Source organism: Thunnus thynnus, chromosome 1, assembly GCF_963924715.1.
Source record: "Thunnus thynnus chromosome 1, fThuThy2.1, whole genome shotgun sequence".
In the NCBI taxonomy this organism is placed as follows: Eukaryota; Metazoa; Chordata; class Actinopteri; order Scombriformes; family Scombridae; genus Thunnus; species Thunnus thynnus.
Genome location: NC_089517.1, coordinates 20402008 through 20423504, shown reverse-complemented (window position 1 = coordinate 20423504; position 21497 = coordinate 20402008). Strand labels below are relative to the sequence as shown.

General features: G+C 40.3%; 1 protein-coding gene across 1 annotated transcript in view; it reads left to right on the top strand.

The window, feature by feature from the left end:
• phlpp2 (PH domain and leucine rich repeat protein phosphatase 2) overlaps window positions 1–21497 on the top strand; it is a 41284-nt gene that overhangs the window by 11082 nt on the left and 8705 nt on the right. Inside the window, exons 4-13 of the mRNA XM_067589434.1 lie at window positions 7331–7521; window positions 8142–8267; window positions 12016–12170; window positions 13886–14032; window positions 14959–15189; window positions 16552–16754; window positions 16902–16962; window positions 17704–17799; window positions 18474–18629; window positions 20487–20687. Of these exons, the coding sequence (XP_067445535.1) occupies window positions 7331–7521; window positions 8142–8267; window positions 12016–12170; window positions 13886–14032; window positions 14959–15189; window positions 16552–16754; window positions 16902–16962; window positions 17704–17799; window positions 18474–18629; window positions 20487–20687 (1567 nt within the window). The remainder of the gene's footprint in view (window positions 1–7330; window positions 7522–8141; window positions 8268–12015; window positions 12171–13885; window positions 14033–14958; window positions 15190–16551; window positions 16755–16901; window positions 16963–17703; window positions 17800–18473; window positions 18630–20486; window positions 20688–21497) is intronic.

Sequence of the window (21497 nt, the reverse complement as noted above, 5' to 3'; positions counted from 1 at the left end):
TCGTGTTTGGGGTTATAACTGCACGCTTGCTGTGGTGCCAGAGAAAGAGGAAGACTGAGCAAACCACAGCGTCTGAAGGGCTTACATGTCATTCCTCCCACACAGAGCACACACTCCTCCCTACACTGAAATGCAGTGCTGCCACACTGAATAAAAATACAGGCTAAACACAAGCTTTGTATTGAAATTTTCTTTGACCAGGCACATGCAAGGAAACTATTCTAACCATGAAAAGACTTAGCAACAGATATAATGACTTTGTTTATCATCTGAAACAACAAGATTATACTCAAATTTGACCAGTATGATATAACTGTGTACTATAAGATACCATAGTGACCTGCTTTATCTGTCATACATACTTCAAATCCATCAATCATCAAATTTTGGGTTACAAGCAGCTTTTATATTGTGATATGTTGTCATGGCTTTAGCCAGCCTCTTAAGAATGAATACAACTTTCTTTTTATACCATTTTGGTAATAAAACTGATGTTTGTTTGTTTAGCTGTCAAATCTCAAGCTCACTGTGGCCTCAGTCTTATTCTTAGTGTCCAGTGGAAGCTTAACTGTTGTTTGCCCCTTGCCAACATGAGAACTGGCTGGGTCTTGGCTACTATCTGTAGTCAAGCCGCATTGGCCAGAGTCTAGCCGGGGCCCCTGGGAGACTTCCTGCCTCCTTTTGTCAGCTCATGGGAAAAGAGGACCAGGGACCAGGCTTTACTGGTACTCTGGCTAAGGTCAAGAGGACAACTTCATTTGGTTGTCTGCTGCCTGTAGAATTTGGAAATAAGTAACTTGTAGTATAGTTTGTGTGTTATTGCTGCGTGTTGAATTATCCCATTGTGTTCACCCACCTTCCCTGTGCTCTCCAGTCATACAGCCTCACCAGTATACTTCATTCTTTGGCTGGCACAAGGTAACCCTGGTGTTTCATTTCCACCCACCGTGCTGATGTGGGTGGGCTGTGATGTATTGATGAAACACACAACAACAGCCTTATTCTGAGATCCCTCTCCCAGGTGGTTGCTTGTCTAACAGCTGTTGTCAGGGGTAATGATCTGACTACGCAGATGAGGGGAATTGTGGCCCATCAATAAAGACTACAGTGCCTACGGAACCACCTGATGTGGTTCACCGTATATGTGAGTTCTGCAATTTAATAGGCTTACATCAGTGGTTTCCAACCTGCGTGTTGGAAACTTGAAAGTGGTAATAAGCTAAATCTAAATCAGATAATTAAGACATGTACCTAAGAGCATGATTTGTGACATCACAACTCGTCTGGATCTAATCGTGGTCTAGTATTACCTTTCGACGTTGCTAGATTCGCAAGATCATGACATCACAAGATCACGCAAGAATCCATCTTGTCAGGCTTATGTGTACCAATCAGTGTCCTACGTGTGATTGTGTGATCGTGTGATCTTGTGATCTTGTGAATCCATCTGCCTTGCAAGGTAAGACGATGATAGGTGGTGATAGACAAATGGCTCATCCAGTGCCTGCCCTTTTCCAAACAGTTTCCAAGGACAACTTCTGAGATGGTTCTGTAACAAACCATCTGGCGCATCAGGGTAGGTCCAATATGCAACTTACACAAGTGTGATGTGGAAACTTGAAGCCTCAAGTAATACACTGAGAATGAACTTTTCAGTGAAGTAGGAGAGATCTTGTGTCCAGCAGTTAAACTTTTGAATTAAAAATATTTGTCTATTTATAGATTCTGGATTTTCCATTGAGGGAGGAGGAGGAGTAATTTAAAGGAATTTAACATAAGCAAGTAATTGTACTTCTTTGGTGGAAAAAACATATTATGCACAAATTATTATTCAAAGCAGCATATTTTTATGTCTCAAAATATGTCTGGAGGGGATCTTCACCATCCTCTTATTTGTACAGGAAACTCATCTTGAATCTTCTCCACCCTCCCACCTCCCACACTCACTCCTGCTGTGGTACACAGATGAGATGAAAACAAACATGGACAAGGGAGTAAACATTTCTAAATGCTGACTTAATAAAAATGCTCCAAGTGAAAACAACTCAGAGGCCTGAGGGCCAGTGGTTCTCTAGTTCGGCCCATGCAGCTGTAGCACAGATAAGGAGTGCTGTAATCTCTGGCGCTTGTCCACTGGGCCCTGTTCCACCTCTGCCTGGGTGATCTCTGTCTTACATCTTTGAGCATTGAGACCTGAAGCTGCTACACACAGTTCATGTCAAGCCTACCTCCAGTTTCAGAGCAGAAGGAAATAAGTCATTTGCGAGCAGTGTGAACTCACCTAATAAGTTATTGATTTGGCTGGTGCCAATTTACCATCGGAAATTAAACTTAAATGAAGAGTTTGAATGTCTGTGATGGCATGGACAGTGAACCAATGTCTGAAACTCTGGGGCCCAATGATTTATCACTAAGTCATAATTATCATGTCCTGAAGGAGCAGAAAGCAAAAAATCACAGTAAATAACCAAGCACAAGGTTGCTCTTTCATTTTATGGTTTGTAGGGAGGAAGCTGGTTTACAGCAACCGAAAGTAGCGAAAGAGAAAAATTAAATTCTATTCAGATCTAGGTAGCCACAGAATTGCCCTGAGCAAGAGAGCTCTGCAGAGCGGGCTCTCCGTGGTTTCCTGCCAGTTCCTCATAATATGCTGTTTCTGTGATGGAGCTCTACTCCAGAGGATTTCCTCTTTCTCATTTCAAACCTGCAGACTGTCTCTTATCCTAGATTTATGGTCAGTTTTCAAATGAGATGGCTTACCGTTTGAGAAACAAAATGTTAATGACGTCTGTTATTGGTCTGTTTTAATGTATTCGGCCTTCAGTTGTGCATTTTCCATCTGTTTGCAGATCCTGCTATATTTGATATAGATAGAACTAAATTCCATGCACAGAGTTTAAATAAGAGTTTTTTTTAATAACACAGACCACCGAGAGGAGGCATCTGGGTGGTGGGTTGAATTTGAATTTGCTGCCAAAAAAGAGCTTGCTGTTCTGAGTCAAATCAGACTGTGTTTCCGCCTCCACTGACCCCCTACTGCATGCTAACGCAATCTATGCAATCTTGAGCAAAACAAAAAAGCCCTGTGATACAGGGAGTATTGTGTCCAACTAAGTGCTTGACAGTTGCCTTGAAATAATCAAATATGTGATTAAAAACAGATTCAAAAAAGGGTAAACACCCTCCAGATCAAGATGAAGAGTTACAGACTGATTGTTACACAAAAGAGATGAAAATGGGCACAATGACTGTCTTTTGACTGTCGACCTTTTTTTTCTAAAACACAGACATGCTTTGAAAAGGGACGATAATTGGCTAACATACCTTTTTCATTTTTATTTTGGCTGTCATCCAGTTAATTAACAGCTGTTCAGAATTATATGTTGCTGCTCTTGTTTATCATTCTAATTAGGGCTGCAACGGTTTTATAATCGATGAAGCTGCAGATTGTTTTCTTGATTCATTTATTAATCGTTTGGTTAACAACATCAGCAAACAGTGAAAAATTCTCAAGACAATTTCCTAGAACTCCAAATGTCTTGTTTATGTCACAGATATATGGAAGATATTCAGTTTAATACAATGTTAAGACAAGGAAAAGTAGCAAATTCTCAAAAGTGGAACCATCAAAAATGTGGAATTTTTGTTTGAAAACAGTCTCAAACAATTACTTGATTATTAAAATAGTTGCAGGATTATTTTCTGTTGGTCAGCTTTTTGAATAATCAACTAATTTTTGCAGCTATATTTCTAATGTTTAATATATTAATATTGTCAATTTCAGTTCATAGTTATAGTAATAGATATGAAGACAAGCCGAAACACCAGTTTTATTCTTCTGTAATGAGTTATTAGAACAAATGGCTTCAGTTTAACTTACTTTGTAGCCCTCCACCCTGTTGTAGCTCCTCAGTTCAGTTCCCCTCTTTGTTTTGTATCACCCAATCACATCCTATCTTACACTTTTCATACAGTCCCTCTGTCCTCCCTCCCTCTGTCACCTCTCTCTACGGGAGCAAAATTTGACCTGCTGCGCGGCCTCGTTGCTCATCTTGCAGGCCACGTGAAGTGAGATGTCACCGAGTCTGCTGGCGGGTGAAGGCCGCGGCCACACTCGAGATGAACAGAGGAGAGATAAGAAGTAGCACAATTGACTCTGATCTGTCACTTGTCACCTTGTCCCCGTGGTTTGGCAGCATCTCCAAGGAGGCCGCCTGACACAGGTTGAGGATTAGTTTAGTGGAGGCAAAAACATCCTGCAACAAAAAACAGTGTTACACAACATTTACGACCATGTCACTAAACCCCTCCAGAGCCACTGGGAATGGACAACACTATTCGTCATCGGTGGGATGGGATTGATTTGGCCAGCTTTCCACAGAGCAGCCAGTGGTGGCTGTTGAGACAGTTGGGAGGTTTACCGGCTCGGATTGGACTTTGATTTTGTGAACAAACCCGTTTCCCTAGCAACTAATAACCCCACAGACCTTGAGATAGAACATGTGTGTTTGTTTTAGAGAAGTTGGCTCTTTATGGCTAAGACTAGTTTCGTATTGTGTAAATAGGCCAATGATCTTTCAGACGAATGGTCGTATTGATAAGAAAGTGCAAAAAGCAACGTATTGGGCATGTGTGGATGCCTGTGTGATCACAGGGAGAATGTCCATTTTTTGTGTGCATATTACTCACCAAATCTGATCAAAGTATTATTTTACCTGTTGAGAAATAAATTTATTATAAGGTGTGCAGTCTTTGGTACATGTGTACACTTCACTGCTTTAAGAAGAACAAGTAGAAACCATCAAACTAGCAGCAGATCACTTGAGTTAGCTCCTGTAAGTACCAGGGAGAAGAGAACATGCTTTGCTGCACGGCTCTTTCTCTGTCTTACTTCCATTATCTCAGTTTGCTATGACAGCTCTCCGTCGCCTTTAATCTTCAGAGCTGATGAGAGCCATTGAAGGAGGCATGGCTGACATAATTTTTTGATGTTCAAATACCTATTTAGACTTCATTTTACATTCACACTTTAGCAGACCCTGCAGATCAGACTGAACTATTGTTGCAGTTTCTTCACTGCCTTTTGAACTCACAAATTATTTTATTTTGTCTAATATCTCTTGATCTCCAGGTCTCCTGTGTGAGTCTGTGGTGCCCTAATTGTGAGCTGATTCTCACACAGAAACACAAAAAAATTATGTTCTGCCTCATATCAGTCTTTTTTAGATGACCAGTGACATACAAATCCAGAAAAGCTTAACAAGGACAGTGTTTTTAAGCATTCTTTCTCCACTGTTAGCATCCTGTAGGTTCTGGTCTTAAGACAGCATAACACAGCTAGCTTGCCTCTGTAGCTGTACTGTGAAGCCAGTGAGAGCATCCTGTCAACCTGTATCAATTCAAATCAGTTTGCGATGATGGCTTTACTGATGTGTGCGGGTGTTTGCAGTGTGCGGGTGTTTGGCTTAATTACTTGTTTTAATTCATGTATTATGTTTGGATTATTTAAACTGACTCTTTGGCTGTCAGCTGTATTCTGTAAACCTTTGAGGTTGTTGACAACAACTACTGTAACAAATACTCAAATGAAATGTTAAAAGGTTTTTAGTGTTTGACTTGCAGCATGTCATTTGCTGAATCTCTCTCTTTATCACTTGGAGAGGGGATTTGTGCGTGGATTCCTTGCACGGATTTAAGAGTCAGTCCATGATAGTAAATCCTCATCTGAATTTAAATGTTCTCTCAGCACAAGTAGCTGTTCAAATAAAATACTGTTTAAATGATGGCATTTAAAAAAAATGTAAAACTGTCTGATCAAAGAATATATAAAGAAGAGTATGAATCTAAGCAATGCCTACTTACTGTACCTGACAGTTTTTAATACATTGTGCTGTGGATGTATTTCATATTGAATTGAGGTTTAATATCCAGCCATTCTGTCCAAGTGTTTCTCCCTCTTCAGTCAGTAACGCTGTAAGAGTTTGTGTCTCTAATTTTCTCTCTGATTGAGGGGACGCCCAAGGAACGGGCACTACTATTGATCTGCCAGCCAGTCAATTTGTCGTCAGAGGTACTTGGCTTGTTCATTATCAGTTTGCCTGAAGAAGAAAAACATGAGCAGGCTGTCATTTCATTTGGATGTCCGTGAAGTGAAAGTGAAGGTGGAGAGAGACAGAGAGAGCTAGTCAGACAGAAAGAAGGAGAACAGATTGCCAGTGAGAGCCTCTGAGTGGGAGGCAGCATAAGTTGGTTGGAGGAAATTTTAACAACAGAGGACAAGAGGCTGAGGCAGTGTCTCCTCTGTGCTTATTTGACCTGCCATTAACCTGAATGTGTAGAAGAAACCTGGCAGAGACAGCAGCACTGCTGTCTGATGTGTCCTTCAGCACTGACCAGCTAAGGCTGTCTGCTGTGCAGGTTGGCATAATTTAATCGAAAAAGAGTTTAATTTGACAAAACCATGACTCATTCATCAATATGATTGATTCTTAGCAGTAGAGATATAGAGAAAGAAAGGAAGGAGAGAGTGATAGAAACATAATCATATACGTTCACAGGACACGTTAATAATTTACCTGCCGTTCAACTTTGCTTTGATGTGTTGACTGGCATGTGGATTTGACAGACACATATGAGAAGTAATTATATGATGAGAAAGCTTGGATCCTTAATTTCAATTGAGCCACTAAGACTTAGACTTCTGCACTGGCCTAAAACTGATACCCGAACCCGGCGATAATCATGTCTTCAAAACCTGATCTGTCCGAACCTGACTGGTATTGTCGAATTTGGCCTTGTGTATATTTTAGAACAGATTTGGAACGGCACACTCAGACAGATAAAGTGGGAAATTTCTCAATAAATTACATTTAAAATAAACAAACACAAACCCAACATGAGTCTGCAGCTTTTATGCAACAAAACAGCTCAAATGAGTTGGGTAGCAGCGCTCTGCTATGGTTTAAATTTGATCAGTTTAATGGAGAAACTTTCTCCCCCTCAGTGTCAGATCAAAGATATTATTGTGCAGTCAGTCATTCGTCCAGATGTACAGAATATGAGATAATAGGGCAGTGTCCATCCTAAGTGTTGATGTAAGATCAGTCCCTGGAAACACGAAGCTAAGGAACTGACTAATCTATAGGTGATATCATACTGACCTGTGACTATCTATGTGACTTCATTTTCTGGAAGCCTCCATCCTGACCGCAGAACATTTGCTATTAATTAGCTGAATGTGTTTATCAGGGGAGGTGTGGGGGTTCCTGTGCATTAGATAGATGTTTGCATATGTCTACACTAACCTCTATTTGTGGCCTTTTTCCTCCAGAACGTCCAGGGAACGCGGACCAGCAGGAACGGACCCTGCTGACAGGCGTATTTAGCGTCAGGAAAGGCAAGACGCAGCTGCACAAGTGGGCGGAGCGGCAGGTCATTCTGTGCGGCACCTGTCTAATCGTGGCCTCCGTCAAAGACAGCCTGACTGGGAAGATGCACATCCTGCCTCTGGTGGGGGGAAAGGTGAGAGATCAGAGTTTGGAGGTCAGACAACCTGAAGGGGTTTTCGCTTTCCCCAAGGAAGAGCCCACACTCTGTGCTTAGTGTAGATACTCTACATCATCACAGCTGGGCTGGATGTCTGGAGTTAAGAAGATGACTCACTACTGTAGATGCACAGTGTGTCATCTAACGCAATGCCCCTCAAGCATGTGCTATTTAGGTCATATACATACTATATATGTACGCATATAACGGTTGTCATTCCAACTAAAGATAATACAGGAGCTTATTTCCCTCTTTACCTTGACAGGGAATCAATAAAATAAGCTATTTTATTGCTAACCAATAAAAGAAAGTGCAGATTCCTTTTATACATAACTATATGCACACTTTAATTAAAGAAATCCATTTACAAGTCTTTTAAATACAAACTGTATATCAAAAATACATTAATACATCACCACAAAATAAATACTGAAACAACGCTGACTGATGTAAAACTTTGTTAAGATGACTGAAAACTGAGTGATTATTTTACCAATATCATTGCAATAAATAGTAATGATAAACAGTATTTGCCATTTGTGTTTTCTCTCCCAGTGTTCCTCCTCATCATATCTGTGTGTTGTCTTTGTATTGAGGTGGAGGAGGTGAAGCGGAGGCAACACTGTCTGATGTTCAGCTCAGCCGGATCACAGGCCCAGACATACTTTGTCAACTTTGACACACTCGCGGACTACCAGCGATGGCATCGGCAGGCATCAAAAGTAAGCAGGAGACAAAGAGTGTGTGTTACTGCCGTGTGTAGCGCACATTATGTTTCCTCCCATCTTTTCTCTCTGCAGCGATTTGTTTGATCCCAGTTTGTCCCTCTGGGCTCGTCCTTAAATCAGGGATTAGATGTTGGGACTACAGTTGCCTTCTGTATTGTCTGCCTGTGGAGTCGTCCAATCAGAAACCGTTTGTCTGAGTGCTGCTGATTGGCTCCACAGAGGCAGACTCTCAGTGGTGTCTGGCAATGATTGAACAGCATACCTCGAGTCACATAGTTGATCTGTTTTATTTCTATTAGAGTTCACTTCTATTGAGTTTTTTCTCTTTTACTGCAACTCACATCAGTCTTACTTATATAAGTCAGTGTGGATGAGAGTTAAATGACCCAAACACATTTTTGTATTTGTGTTATATACTGCGTATCTTTCAGACAGTGCTGCCAGGTCTTCACAGCTGTTCTTCAAACAAGTCATTGTTAGGGACTGAGCCCAAAAGGCAGAGGAAACGAGGACTACTGTTTTACAGTAGTCCTCGTTTCAGCTTGCTTTGGCTCTAATATTCTAATTCATGGCTATTGTGCCGCAGCTCCTTCCTGGAGCTGAACAGCCTTTTTGAGAGCCTCCACTGAGGCAGAGCCAGCCTACAATTAGCCATGGAAGGAGAAAGCCAACTGGAAAAAAAAAGAAAATCCAATTAGTTGCAGATTCATGCTAAGTCCAGGATCTCTCTCTACCGTGGTGGTATGGATTACTGGGTTAGAGTAGCCTATGAGCGCACTGTATTTAGGCAGAGACTTAGACGAAAGGTTTCTATGGAGACCGGGGATGATGACTGATGAAGGTTTTTGGTGGATTTGGGCCAGTGTTTATGCTACATTGCATAAATCGTAAGAGTGTGTGTTTGAGACGCAGCAATTGCATTTGTGCTTGCAAAATGAGCATACAGGATTAGACTGAATACTGAATGCAGGTCAGAGATACATTACAGTTCTGGAGCAGCATATAAGAATTAGTATTAATTGGAAGTCTGAATGTGTGAAATACACTCCTGTAGATTTGTTTTTGTACATGTTTAAACTAATTATGTTACATACATTTGTACAACTAATTAGCATTTGGTACACATAATTAAAAATGTGAAGAAATTTTTTTGATAATGATTTTGCAGTATATGTCCTCTATTGCTGACATTGGCTATGCAGTTGCCAGAGATATACGAGGCTCTGGCTGATGTCAACAATCCTCTCTCAATAATGATTTTATGAGATTAATTATTTGTTCACGTACAAACTGCATTAAAAGCATAGCCCTGACTCCACATCAGATGTCTTTGCTAAAATTGAGTTTGCAGTTAGTTAATTTGATTAGTGAATAATATGTATTGCATTACTCACTGTTCAGTAACCATCGCACCAGAACAAGGACATCCCTGACAGTGTTTAAAAAGTCAGAAGCTGCACAAAGAAGGCTGAACTACCGCAGCATCTTGGAGTTTTAAGGGTGCAGCAAAGAGGACTGGAGATGTCGATCAAGTGCTACATTAATGCACCAGATATATCTGAGAAAACGGCATTATCAGTGAGATTGCCTATTTTTGAGCTGTCTTGTAATCTTAATATGATGCTAAACTGACATAAGACAATAGCATAGACATGTGAAAGTACATCAGTAGGCAAACAAAAAGGCTCAAAAAAGTGATGAGTTCATTGTTAACTTCATCCATGTATGAATGATTGACTCAATGTGTATTGACTGAATGATCAAGGAATGTGGCGTCCATCTTTGAGCATCTAGAAGAACTGGTAAAAATCACAAAACTTCTGTTCATGTCACAGTATGGAGTATTAGTCTCCTCCAACATAGCTGTCCATTTCAATGGACCATCTGTCCTTTCTGTGTCTTCTCTCCTTGTCTTCTTTCTCTATCACATTCCTTCACAGTTATTCATTGTCACAATGTTTGTAACTACTATGCAAATCACCTAAAACAACAGAACTATTATCTTTCGACCCCTCTTTAATTCTTCTGTCAGTCAGTCTGTGACCATCATCCCACTCTCACGTCTCTTAATAACTCTCTTTAAAGAAGAGTTGCCGGCAAGTAGAAGAGTAGTTTTGTGGGAGATGAGCAGTTTTGTCTTTGTCATCTCTAAAAGCGGTGACGTGATGTCACGCTCTGCTGAGCAGCCGTCCCATTTTCTGGCCTGCTGCACAGCGTGCAGCCCTGTAGTTAATGGAGGACGCTGTCCTCAGACTGGCTGAACGAGCATTACTAGGAAGCCTGCGATGATGGCTGGCCTGTAAACAGTCATCTCGGAGATGAGCGAGGGTCTGTTCAGCTGCATTTTGTTTGTGAAATGAGACAAATCTGTGTAAACGTACTGTAACAGCAGCGAAAGGAGACTGAGATTTGAATTATGCCACAGCACAGAATCACACATGTAGATATAATCACAGACACGTTGGTTTTGCTACTTGTGAAGACATTGTGTGTCTCACATTCATTCCCTCGGGGCTTAACACTATCTTAGCCTAACACAGTACAATTCAACAGCACCACAAACTCCAGCCATCAAAATGATTATAACATTGAATTAAATCCTCTCTAAAGCAGTTTTTAAAAAATTAACATTATAACCTTGAGAGGATTGGATTGATTGCAGGGATGTTGTATTAGACTGCATTAGTTTTAGATAGATGTACCTAATGAACTGGCAACTCAGTGTACAGCATGTCCACACATGTTTGCTGAGGCCTGACTGTAACAGGCTCATATTAAAGAGTTACTCTGTTTCTTAATTCACAATGACAGTGCTCCTCTGGAAGATAAACTTTATTGCTCTGGAAACTGGGGCATTGCCTGTCTGAAGTCACTTCTTGGCAAATAAACCGGCTGCTTGCATAATCTGAGGCAAATCTACAGTAGTTGTTTCCACTGTCCAAGTTCTCTTTAGGTAAAAACTTTGTCACACTTTCACAAGTGAAGCCAGCAGTTGTGCTCTTGGGGTTGGAGTTCACAACAAGGCACGAGGTTTTGGGTGTTTGCTGCCTGATAATGTTGATCAACTGTTCTTATATTTCTGAGTAGAGTTCTTGTTCAAGAAGGAAAGAAGTTTTATTGGGTCAAGGGAGGATGCTGGTTTTCTTAATTGGATTTGTTGATACTGATAGGAAAGCCGTTGGTAAGCAGTTAGTATGCCCTAAAAATGGGGTTTTAGTCCTACATTGTAAAGCTATTAATGTCACATGAGGATAGGGAGATAGTGTAGCTAATAGTTGTTAAATAAAGCAGAAGGTGTTAGCTAAAGTTAGCTGGAGCGGCACAGCTCTTCGTTTTAGATTTTTTGCCTGACAACTGTATTATTGCACCACCTCTGAATGTGATTTAATTTCAAAAACTTAGAAAATATACAAGCGTAATGCTGCGGCTACCAGTCGTTTTTATTGTGGTTTGCTGTGCCTGAACTGCATCCAGAGTCAGCTCAGGAGAAGTTGACAAGGCATGTAATACAAATACTGTTAAGTTTTGGGAACAATGCTCCATCTACAGAATCTGGACACAGACTACTTCAACTGCAAGATGACAGCAGCCATAATAGCCATATTTTGGTGTCAAAATTGCAATATTAAAAAAAACATGAAAAATGTGGTTCTGACACCCCAACCACAAAAAAATATAGCCACTCTAGTATCCACTTACAGTTTTCTAAACTCTGTATGTGTGTGTGTGTGTGTGTATAAAGGTGGTGTCTCAGACAGTGAGCCTGGTGGACCTGTCCTGCTACAGTCTGGAAACGGTGCCAGAATATCTGTTTTACAGCCAGGATATCACTCACCTCAACCTGCGACACAACTTCATGAGCCTACAGGGGCCTGGAGGCCTGCTCCACCTCCCCAGGTAATCACACATCCTTAACCTGAAGAATTTTAGCTGAACGTCTGCTGATAGAAGGATGCAACGAAGGTGAACAACCTTCAGCAAGAGAACAAGAGATTACAGTAAGAATTTGTCTTGCTGAAATATGTTTTAACACGACAGAGAATCTCTACTGAATTTTTTGGGTGCTGTTATGTAGTTGACCCTGTGCTCCAGCCTCCCAGTGGAGATTAATGAAGCAGCATATTACTGTGGTACTTGGGGGTTTAGAAGAAAGCTACAAAGCTGTCATCAATCAAATTAGTCAAATAGGCATTTAGCTTCATGTCTAGTCCTGCACTGCAAATTTAGCTTATTTAAAAAAGCGGAATTTATTACTAGATGTACCACTATTAAATATTAATTGTCTGCAAATGTCTCTATTAGTTCTTGTTGTATGCCTCCAGCATTATCGCTTGGCTGGGATGTGTTTATACATTATATTATGTTATATAAGACCCTAATCTGCTACTTGCGAAGACGACGATCTACACTTCAATATCCTGCACTGCTACAATATATATTTCTCCTCCTCCATTTCTGGTGCACCCTCCTTCTTGTTTGTATATTTAGAAAGAGGATGCAAGGATAAAGTAATGAGGTCTGTACTCTAACCAGCTGTGACTCAAGACCGGCACCTCCACCGCTTACAGCACCTGGGGGAACAAGAGGAAGGTTAATATGGAAGATGTAACTGTGCAGGAGCACGGCACCACTTCATTCATCACAGCCCAGTCTCTTTGACATGTGAAAGACGTGCACACACACACACACACACAGTAAAACTGATGCTTGGGATGTGTTTTTATTCGAGAGTTTAGGAAACACACATCCATGCAGTATTTTATATCAACTTCATCAAATCTAGCAGACACTGACTGGCCTAGCCACATCTAGGAAACATCATAAACTAGTGATACTAAGGCACCTATGGGGGTGATATAAATACTTTTCACTGTGAACGCTGTTCTTTCTTCCCTGCCGGGGCCGCTGGCTGTTTTTTCCAGCTGCTTTCAAAGCTGTCTTAATAACACGGTGCAAGCCCGAAGCACAAATAACAGCACAAAAACTCCCACAGTGGTGGACTTGTGGGGGAATGGATATACAGTATCTAATTTCCACAGTGTTCACCCGGGATTTCAAGCCTTACTGCAGTTTACCATATATCCTCTTTTTTATTCACATCCCTTGTCCTCTGCATTCTCCTGAGGAACAGCAAATAGCTCCGCAGATGAGACAGTGCACTTAGAATGTGGACCACAGTACGAGGTCGGCTACTATGCTGGTGCTCGTCTGTCTCATTGAGTCTTCCGCAGAGAAATTTTGCTTCTGCTCTGAAGCTGGTGGATGGTCACCTCAAGTTTTCTGTATTTTCACTGTTTATTCTCAGCACCACGCCGTGCTTGGCAGGTCATCTTCTGTTTCCCAATGTGGAACTAACAGCAAACAAAAACTTAAATGCCTCATAGATCACTTAGATGGCTTTTTGGTTGAAGAAAAACAAGCACTCTGTATTTGTTTCTGTGTTCATTTTTGTACCTTTTTCCTGGCACAAAGACAATGCTGTATCATAGTAAAGCTATTATTGTGTTATTTTTAAATAAATGAGCAAAAGTTTAGTTGTTTTTTATTTTTGTAAAAGTTTTTGCTCTCCTACACATGCTAAATGTCCTACATGCTGTTCTCTTTGTCTTTAGGTTTTCCCAGCTGAAGAGCTTGAACTTGTCTCACAATCGTCTGGGTGTGTTCCCTGAATGTATGTGTGAGATTCTCACTCTGACTGAACTCAACCTCTCCTGTAATAGTCTCCACACCGTCCCCGTGCAGATCGGCAATCTTCAAAGGTGTGATACACTGACACACATATACATGTACATACAATACATACGCTGCATACAGTACATAGATTCATACTTTAGATGTAATGTATACATTTCTTAATGTACATATGTGAGATGCGGATGAACATACAGGACACATATATTCAGTTAGATGTTAGAACTGCATGAGATAGACAAATAATTTCTGCAAAGGTGCATCAAGTAATTCTACAAGGACTAAATCCCAAAAGCAATAGTCACAAAATACAGCAAACTGTAAACATACCTCATTTGGCAAAAAGATAGATATTTTTCTTTGCTATATCTTAACCATCAAAAATCTGTCTATGTATCGGTATATAACGTTTCAAAAAGCAAGTTAACAAAAGCAAAAACAAAATGACATTTTCAGAGCTAATCAACAAAAGGGAAAGCATAACATTGAAAACAAATGAACCAAACAGAAAACACAATGTATGTGTTTGCCTAATTTGTACTTTTCTTTAGCTGAGAGAAAATAAGAAAGAATAAGAAAGGGAATGATTTATTTCTCGTAATATCAGGATTTCAGTTTTATTAATTGGTTTTCTGAATTTTGGTGTTTTCTATTTGTGTAATGTTATTGTGTTTTTGCTTTTTTTCATTTGTTCTCTCAAATGTTGATGTGATTTGCACTTTCAAGCCATTGTCCACATAATTAATGTTCTCAGAAAGTCTGGATTGAGGCTCTCATGGAGACAGTGAAAAGCATGAAGTTAAAATATTACATTATGCAACCAGATTAAATCAGGATGTTAAATCTATCCAGCCTGTGTACCTGCTTAATGTAGGATGGTGCTCAGTAAACAATGAATTATTGTAACTTCAAATGGACACAAGCAGATATTTTGACCAGTCTTTGAAGTAAAATAAAAGAAAACATGACATGTTTTGTCCTTTCCGTCCTGTAGCCTGCAGACGCTGTCTTTGGATGGAAACCACCTCAGCTCCCTGCCTGATGAGCTGGGTGGCCTGTCCCAGCTCAACAGTCTAGGGCTCTCCTTCAACAACTTCACTCACATCCCTGCTGTGCTGGAGAGATTGAGTGCATTGGACAAGTTGGCCATGGCTGGAAACAGAGTGGAGAGTCTGGAGTTGTGTACTCTGGCCAGAATGAGCCATCTGAAAAACATCGACCTCCGGTAAAAAGCCAGCCAGGGAATAAACAGCTCTCAGCCTCTGTACTGCCTTAGTCTCTTTCTTCTCTCTCTTTCTCTCGTCATTCTCTTCCTCCTCTCTTAATAAAGCCATCCATCATTGTGTGCATAACGTCAGATCAATATGTAATATATAATGGAAACGGAGCTTCCATATCACTGTCAATCATTCAGTGAGTATGAGGGCTGATGGAAAATATCCCTGTACTGCCATCTGTCTCCAAAATTTCCCTTCTGTACTTCTTATTCCAGCATTGACAGTAAGATTAATATCCTGACACAAACACTACTCTGAACCTCAGCCATTCCTCCATTCCTCACCTCTCATTTATTTATAGATGCCAAGTTTGCTGAGCACAAATGCTATTTTTCAGCCGTGCCCTGCTTCACACCTACATTCACACCTGGAAGCTTCCCACAACTACACTCATACAAATTTATTGGCCTCTTAACAGCTCCTCAGGAGCAGTTGGGGGCTAAGCCTCTTGCACATGGGGGTTCAGTGATGGTGTAATAAGGGATGGGAATGTTCTACTCACTGATTTTCCTGCCCAGATTTCTCCTATGATTCTGGGGATCAAACCGGCAACCACTGCTCCACCCACAGCCAGACAATAACTCAACCTTGAGAGTTAAGTTGTGGTTTGGCAACGGCAGACGTTGTTTATAAGGGCAAGGTGCACCTGTGGTGGATTAAAGGGCTGACAGCTCTCATAAAAGAGGAATTGTTGTTTATTAACAGGAAGGATTGGATCAGGGAGAGCCTTGACAGTCATGAGCTCAGAATTTCTCTACAATTTGTTGTCCATCTGGGGACTGTTTAAAGAAATAGAATACTAAATACAAACGACAGGACAGAGAGTTCCAGTCTGATTTTTCATGAAACCTGGATGAACCCGGATGCGTGCAACTTGTCTAAAATCTGTCATTATTTAACTCCAACATTTATAAATTATTTTTCTAAGAAGAGTGCTACAGTGTTGGAGTTTTCAACTGATGTTGAATTTTCTGCATGCCCTGATTTTCACAACAGTATAGTTCATTGCCCTGTTCTCGATAAATGTTAAACCATAAACTAGAGCTCCAAGTAAGGTGAATTTTAGAGTAGGAAGTGTTTTCTATTATTCATCCCTATATTCATAAAGATGAACATTAGCAGCAATAGCTGTAATAGTCTCCCAGTAATGTGTGCAATAAATACCATACTACTAACATATTTTGTCTAATTATTGCAAATGTGACATACCAGAGTTTGTACCGTTTACCACCTGTTTTGGACATTTTATATGATGTAACTCTAATACATCGAAGTAGTAATTTCATCCCTTGTACTCCCTGATAATGCAGACTGAATGGGCTTCGCTGTGTGAAGAGTGAGACTCGAGAGGCAGTGAACCAGGTGACCCAGCTGGACTTAAGGGACAATTGCTTGGACACACTGGACCTGAGCTGCATCTGCAACCTGGAGACTCTTCACTGCCAGCGCAACCAGCTGGGGTCACTCACAGTCAGCGGTTTCACACTGCGCATGCTTCACGCCAGCAGCAACCGTGAGTCAAACAGAGGGTCAACTAGCTGCTGTTATTGCCTCACTTGGCTGTAAATGTCTGTATGTTTAGTAATACATTCATCTCATAAAGGCGCATGTGAAGGGTTCAGATGTTTAGGTGCTGATTGCTGCTTTTATCTGCCCGTAGGCCTTACTACAGTCAACATCTATCCAGTCCCTAACCAGCTGACACACATGGACTTATCACAGTGAGTTCTGGCTGGGAATAAGAGCCGGCCACGGGATCTGTGTTTACAGATTTTTTTTACAGGCACAGAGGAATTTGCAGTACTCATAATGTTAGTCAGAAAATGTATTAGTTTGGGGTCTGCAGATTTAATTGCTATGTAGTAAACATTACTCATTGTTTTTTCTCTCATAGTCTGCTCTTTTTCCTCAACAGTTTGGCCCTATCACTTTTTCTTTTTCATAATGCCCAAGGAAACTAATGGCAGCTCTACAATATGCTACGCTATAATGTTTAAGGCAAATATGTACAAAAAGAGCCCCTCAACCTATCTTTTTAATAAAAAATAGATTTAAATAGATCTAAATAGATATTTGGCCAAGACCTTTGACCCATGCATACAATTTAAGGCTACTTAATTTTTGGTATCCATGTTTATAACCTGGTGGATGTAGGCCTGTAATTAAGCAGTAAACTCTTCATTATGTTAGAAATAGAAATACACTGTTTTCTGTTTCTGATCCAATTCCCAGTGAAGGAACAATCTGTACATTTCCCCTTTTCAAGTAAACCTCCATTGTTTACTGTGCGGACTCTGTGTTATTATTAAAATAATCATTTGCATACTTAAAATTACTACTGTTTATTATAATGTCAAAACTGTTTACTCGTCCGTACAATTGAAAGCAAAATGCCAGCTTTGCTCTCTTTGAGTCTTTGCGTGTGTGTCTCTCTGTGCATATGTGTGTGTGTGTTGAGACAGGAACCTTTTGGAGTACCTTCCGGACTGGGTGTGTGACTGCAGAAAGATTGAGATGCTGGACGTGACGCACAACCTCCTGTCTGAGCTTCCCTCCAGGTTTACTGGCTCTGTTCTTTTGATAATCCTGATGCTCAAAATCCATATTTCGTGTTGCATAATTTGAATTTATTTAACTACGTGTTATAAACAGCCGACTATCTTGTCCAGAGGACCAGGTGTGACATAACAAATGGTCATGCTTTTTAACAACTCACTCTTATGCCAAACTGACTTTCATTATTCCTGAAAATGTTGTTATTGTTGTAAGTACAAGGCACAGATAACAGATGGTACCTCTCTGTTTGTGGAAGACAGTATCTTTGTACAACTGTAAAGCAGGGCCATCCTGTAGTTGTTGGCTCAAAGTTTTCATCATTCACTGCCAGCCCTCAACACATGTATTTGCATTTGAATGAGACATCAGAAAAGCTTTTGCAAATGAGATAATATTCCTCTATCCACTGTACCCACTCATGACCTCTGTGATGGTTTCAGAAGAGAATAAAAAGCTCCTGTGCCAGTCTGTTTAGGCAGCCAAGCTGAAAAAGTCATTGATGGATTAGTTAGCATGGGTTGCCATGCCTGGAAACCCCCCACCCCATCCCCCCAGCTTCACAAGTAGTCAAGTCTGCACGGGGAGATGATGTTCTTTAGTTCTTTGCCTTTTTGTTGGTCTGCTCCTTTTTCACATCCTAATCTGGCTCTCTAACGTCTCCTCTGGCCTCCAACAGACTGCTCAACAGCTTGAGTTTGAGAAAGCTGCTGGCAGGGAACAATCATTTGCAGAGAGTGCCTGACCTACTTGACCACGTCCCTCTGGAAGCCCTAGACCTCCAGCACAACAAGCTAGTCGAGCTGCCTGAGAGTCTCTTTTACAAGGCCTTAAAGTGAGTCTCTTACCTCCTTTTTCTCTTCTGATCCGACTCCCTTTCCCTTTCCATCCTCTCCTCAAGACTTTGTATGCTATTACTTGATTTCTTTAATAGTAAAAGTTGGTTCCTCTTCCTGCAGTTCCCTGTTTGGTTGCAGTTGACAGTCACAGTATCGTAGCTTATTGTTTTGGGGATGAAGCAGAATGTGAGTGGAAGGTTTGTGGTCTAGCTCAATGGACCATTCTAGACCATAAATGGAGCTTCACTCGCCCTCCTATTTCCTGTGTGGTAAATCACTTAACACCCATTAGGAGTTCAAGCTCTCTAATGTACTTTACTGTCTCTAATGCTGAGACGTAATGGCAGTGACTGCTTTGTGCATGATGGGTTTCCTGATGTGTTTTCTAAAAGCTGCACAGCTTATAAGGGAGAGCAGCAGTTACACTCAAGAATGATGCAAAAGGTGTCAAGTCAAGTCAATTTTATTTGTATAGCCCAATCACAAATCACAAATCGGTCTCAGGGGACTTAGTTACCATCGAAACTGTAACTATCGAAACTTCGCTGATAACTAACAGTTGTGCTTATTCATATTTCCATAGTCAGTAAAATCCAACACAAAGCCACAAGGTCTGGCCAGCGAAATGTAAACAATATTGTAATGTTTGTGGGTTGCAGGGATATCATTGCACTTTAATAATGTCTGACTGTTTTAAAACAGCAACATGACAAAGGTCACTCCCTCATGGGTCAGAAGGACAGGTTTTATACTGTTCAGTATGTGATACCCACAGACAATGACTTAACAACACCAATTACACAGGAACCGCTGGAGCTCAAATTACTGTCCCTCCTCTCTGTGTAGGTTCAACAGTATGTAAATCAATGCTCCACTTGCAGGGATGAATTAATGGTCTGTGTTTAGGGGTATCCTCTTCAGTGCAGTGAGAATAAGAAGAAACCTCAGAAGCCTGTAAAGCTCTCACAGACTTGAACTGACTCCTTAACTATCTACATTTGTACCTTCACTAACATTACTATATATTCTCTATTCTGTACAAAATCTGTGGATTGTTCTTACGTACTTAACACATAATGTTGTAATACTACGACAAATATTGTAGCGGTAACTGTTGTTAGAATAATGTAATGTTAATCATCCTGCCACAGACTGCTTTATTGAATATAATCTTAATTGTAAATACGTCAAGCACTCTGACATATAAATTGGAAATTATAGTTGTTAAGCTCTTCAAAATTTAAATTAACACTTGTCACATAGTCAAACTCCTACTTTAAACAAAATTAAACATAATTGATGCACAAAGACAAAAAAATCTGCCTCACTCTCCAAAGTGCTTGTCAATAATGTTATAAACCTTATGTTAAATCCAACTATACCTACATTTTAATATTCACTCTTTGATATGATTTAATAAGTTATACTGAAGTAACATGTAATATCCACAGAATTAAACATTAAAACAGGTGGAAAAGACTACACAGAAAATCACTACATACTAAAAGAACCAAACTAACAAATGTATTAATGTGGACCTTTGATTTGACAATACTGCATCTCTAATTATGTATTGTAGCAATCTAGTTTTTTAGTAATTTAGATTATAATTTTGTGCCAGCTGCCTCTGATCAGGGGGGATTCACTTTGTGGAACTTAGAAAGTTTCCAATTAATATAAAGATCACTCATAATGGGCACCCACATTCAAACCCACTGTAAATGAGACAGGATTGGATGGGTACACTTCGTAAATGCAATCCTTACTATGACACAATGGGCAGTGCAGAGATCTGCACACACTTTTTGTTTAAAACTAACACATGTGTTGCTTTTATTTGTCCTCCCTCGCAGCCTAAAATACTTAAATGTGTCAGCCAATGCCCTGGAAAGTATTCCTCCCAGCAGCCAATCAGAGGAGAGCCTCAGCACACTGCAGGAGCTTTACCTGACGAGGAACAACCTAAATGAGAACTGTGGTGCTCTGTTGGTGGGACACCAGAACCTGCGGGTGCTTCACATCGCCTACAACCAGCTGCTCTCCTTTCCCGCCAGGTGTGTTAACTTAGCTTCCATGTCAGTCAGCATATCCGATGCTCCAACCATTTGTGAACAACTGACTTCCAATGGTCATTATTATTATTTTAAAACTCCCTTTTATAATAAGGTCTTTTTGTCATTTTGTCTGTTTTTATTGTTTAGCTTTTTAACTTGGTTTGCTTCATTCTGCCTATTTTCTGATTTGTGTTTCTGCTTTTTGTAAAGTACTTTCTGTATGTTTTTAGTATTGCTATACAAATAAAGTTATTATTATCATTAAGAATCATTATCTAAGATGCTACTTATAGTGCCTTATGTTTATATTCTACAGTTGAAGTTGAATACATTGCCGCCAAATGCAGCCAAATACATTGAAACTCAGTTTTTCACAGTTTGATTGATTGTAGTTGTCATTCCTTGTCTTATGTCAAGTAGGATCACTATTTTATTTTAAGAATGTTAAATGTCAGAATAATAGTAGAGAGAATGATTTATTTTGGCCTTTATTTCTTTCATCACATTCTCAGTGGGTCAGAAGTTTACATACACTTAGTATTTGGTAGCATTGCCTTTAAATTGTTTAACTCAGGTCAAAAGTTTCAGATATCTTTCCACAAGCTTCTCACAATAAGTTACTGGAATTTTGGCCCATTCGTCCTCACTGAACTGGTGTAATGGAGTCAGGTTTCTAGGTCTCCTTGCTTGTAAACACTTTTTCAGTTCTGCTTACAAATTTCCTATTGGATTGAGGTCAGGGCTTTGTGATGACCACTCCAATACCTTGACTTTGTTGTCCTTAAGCCATTTTGCCACAACTTTCAAAGT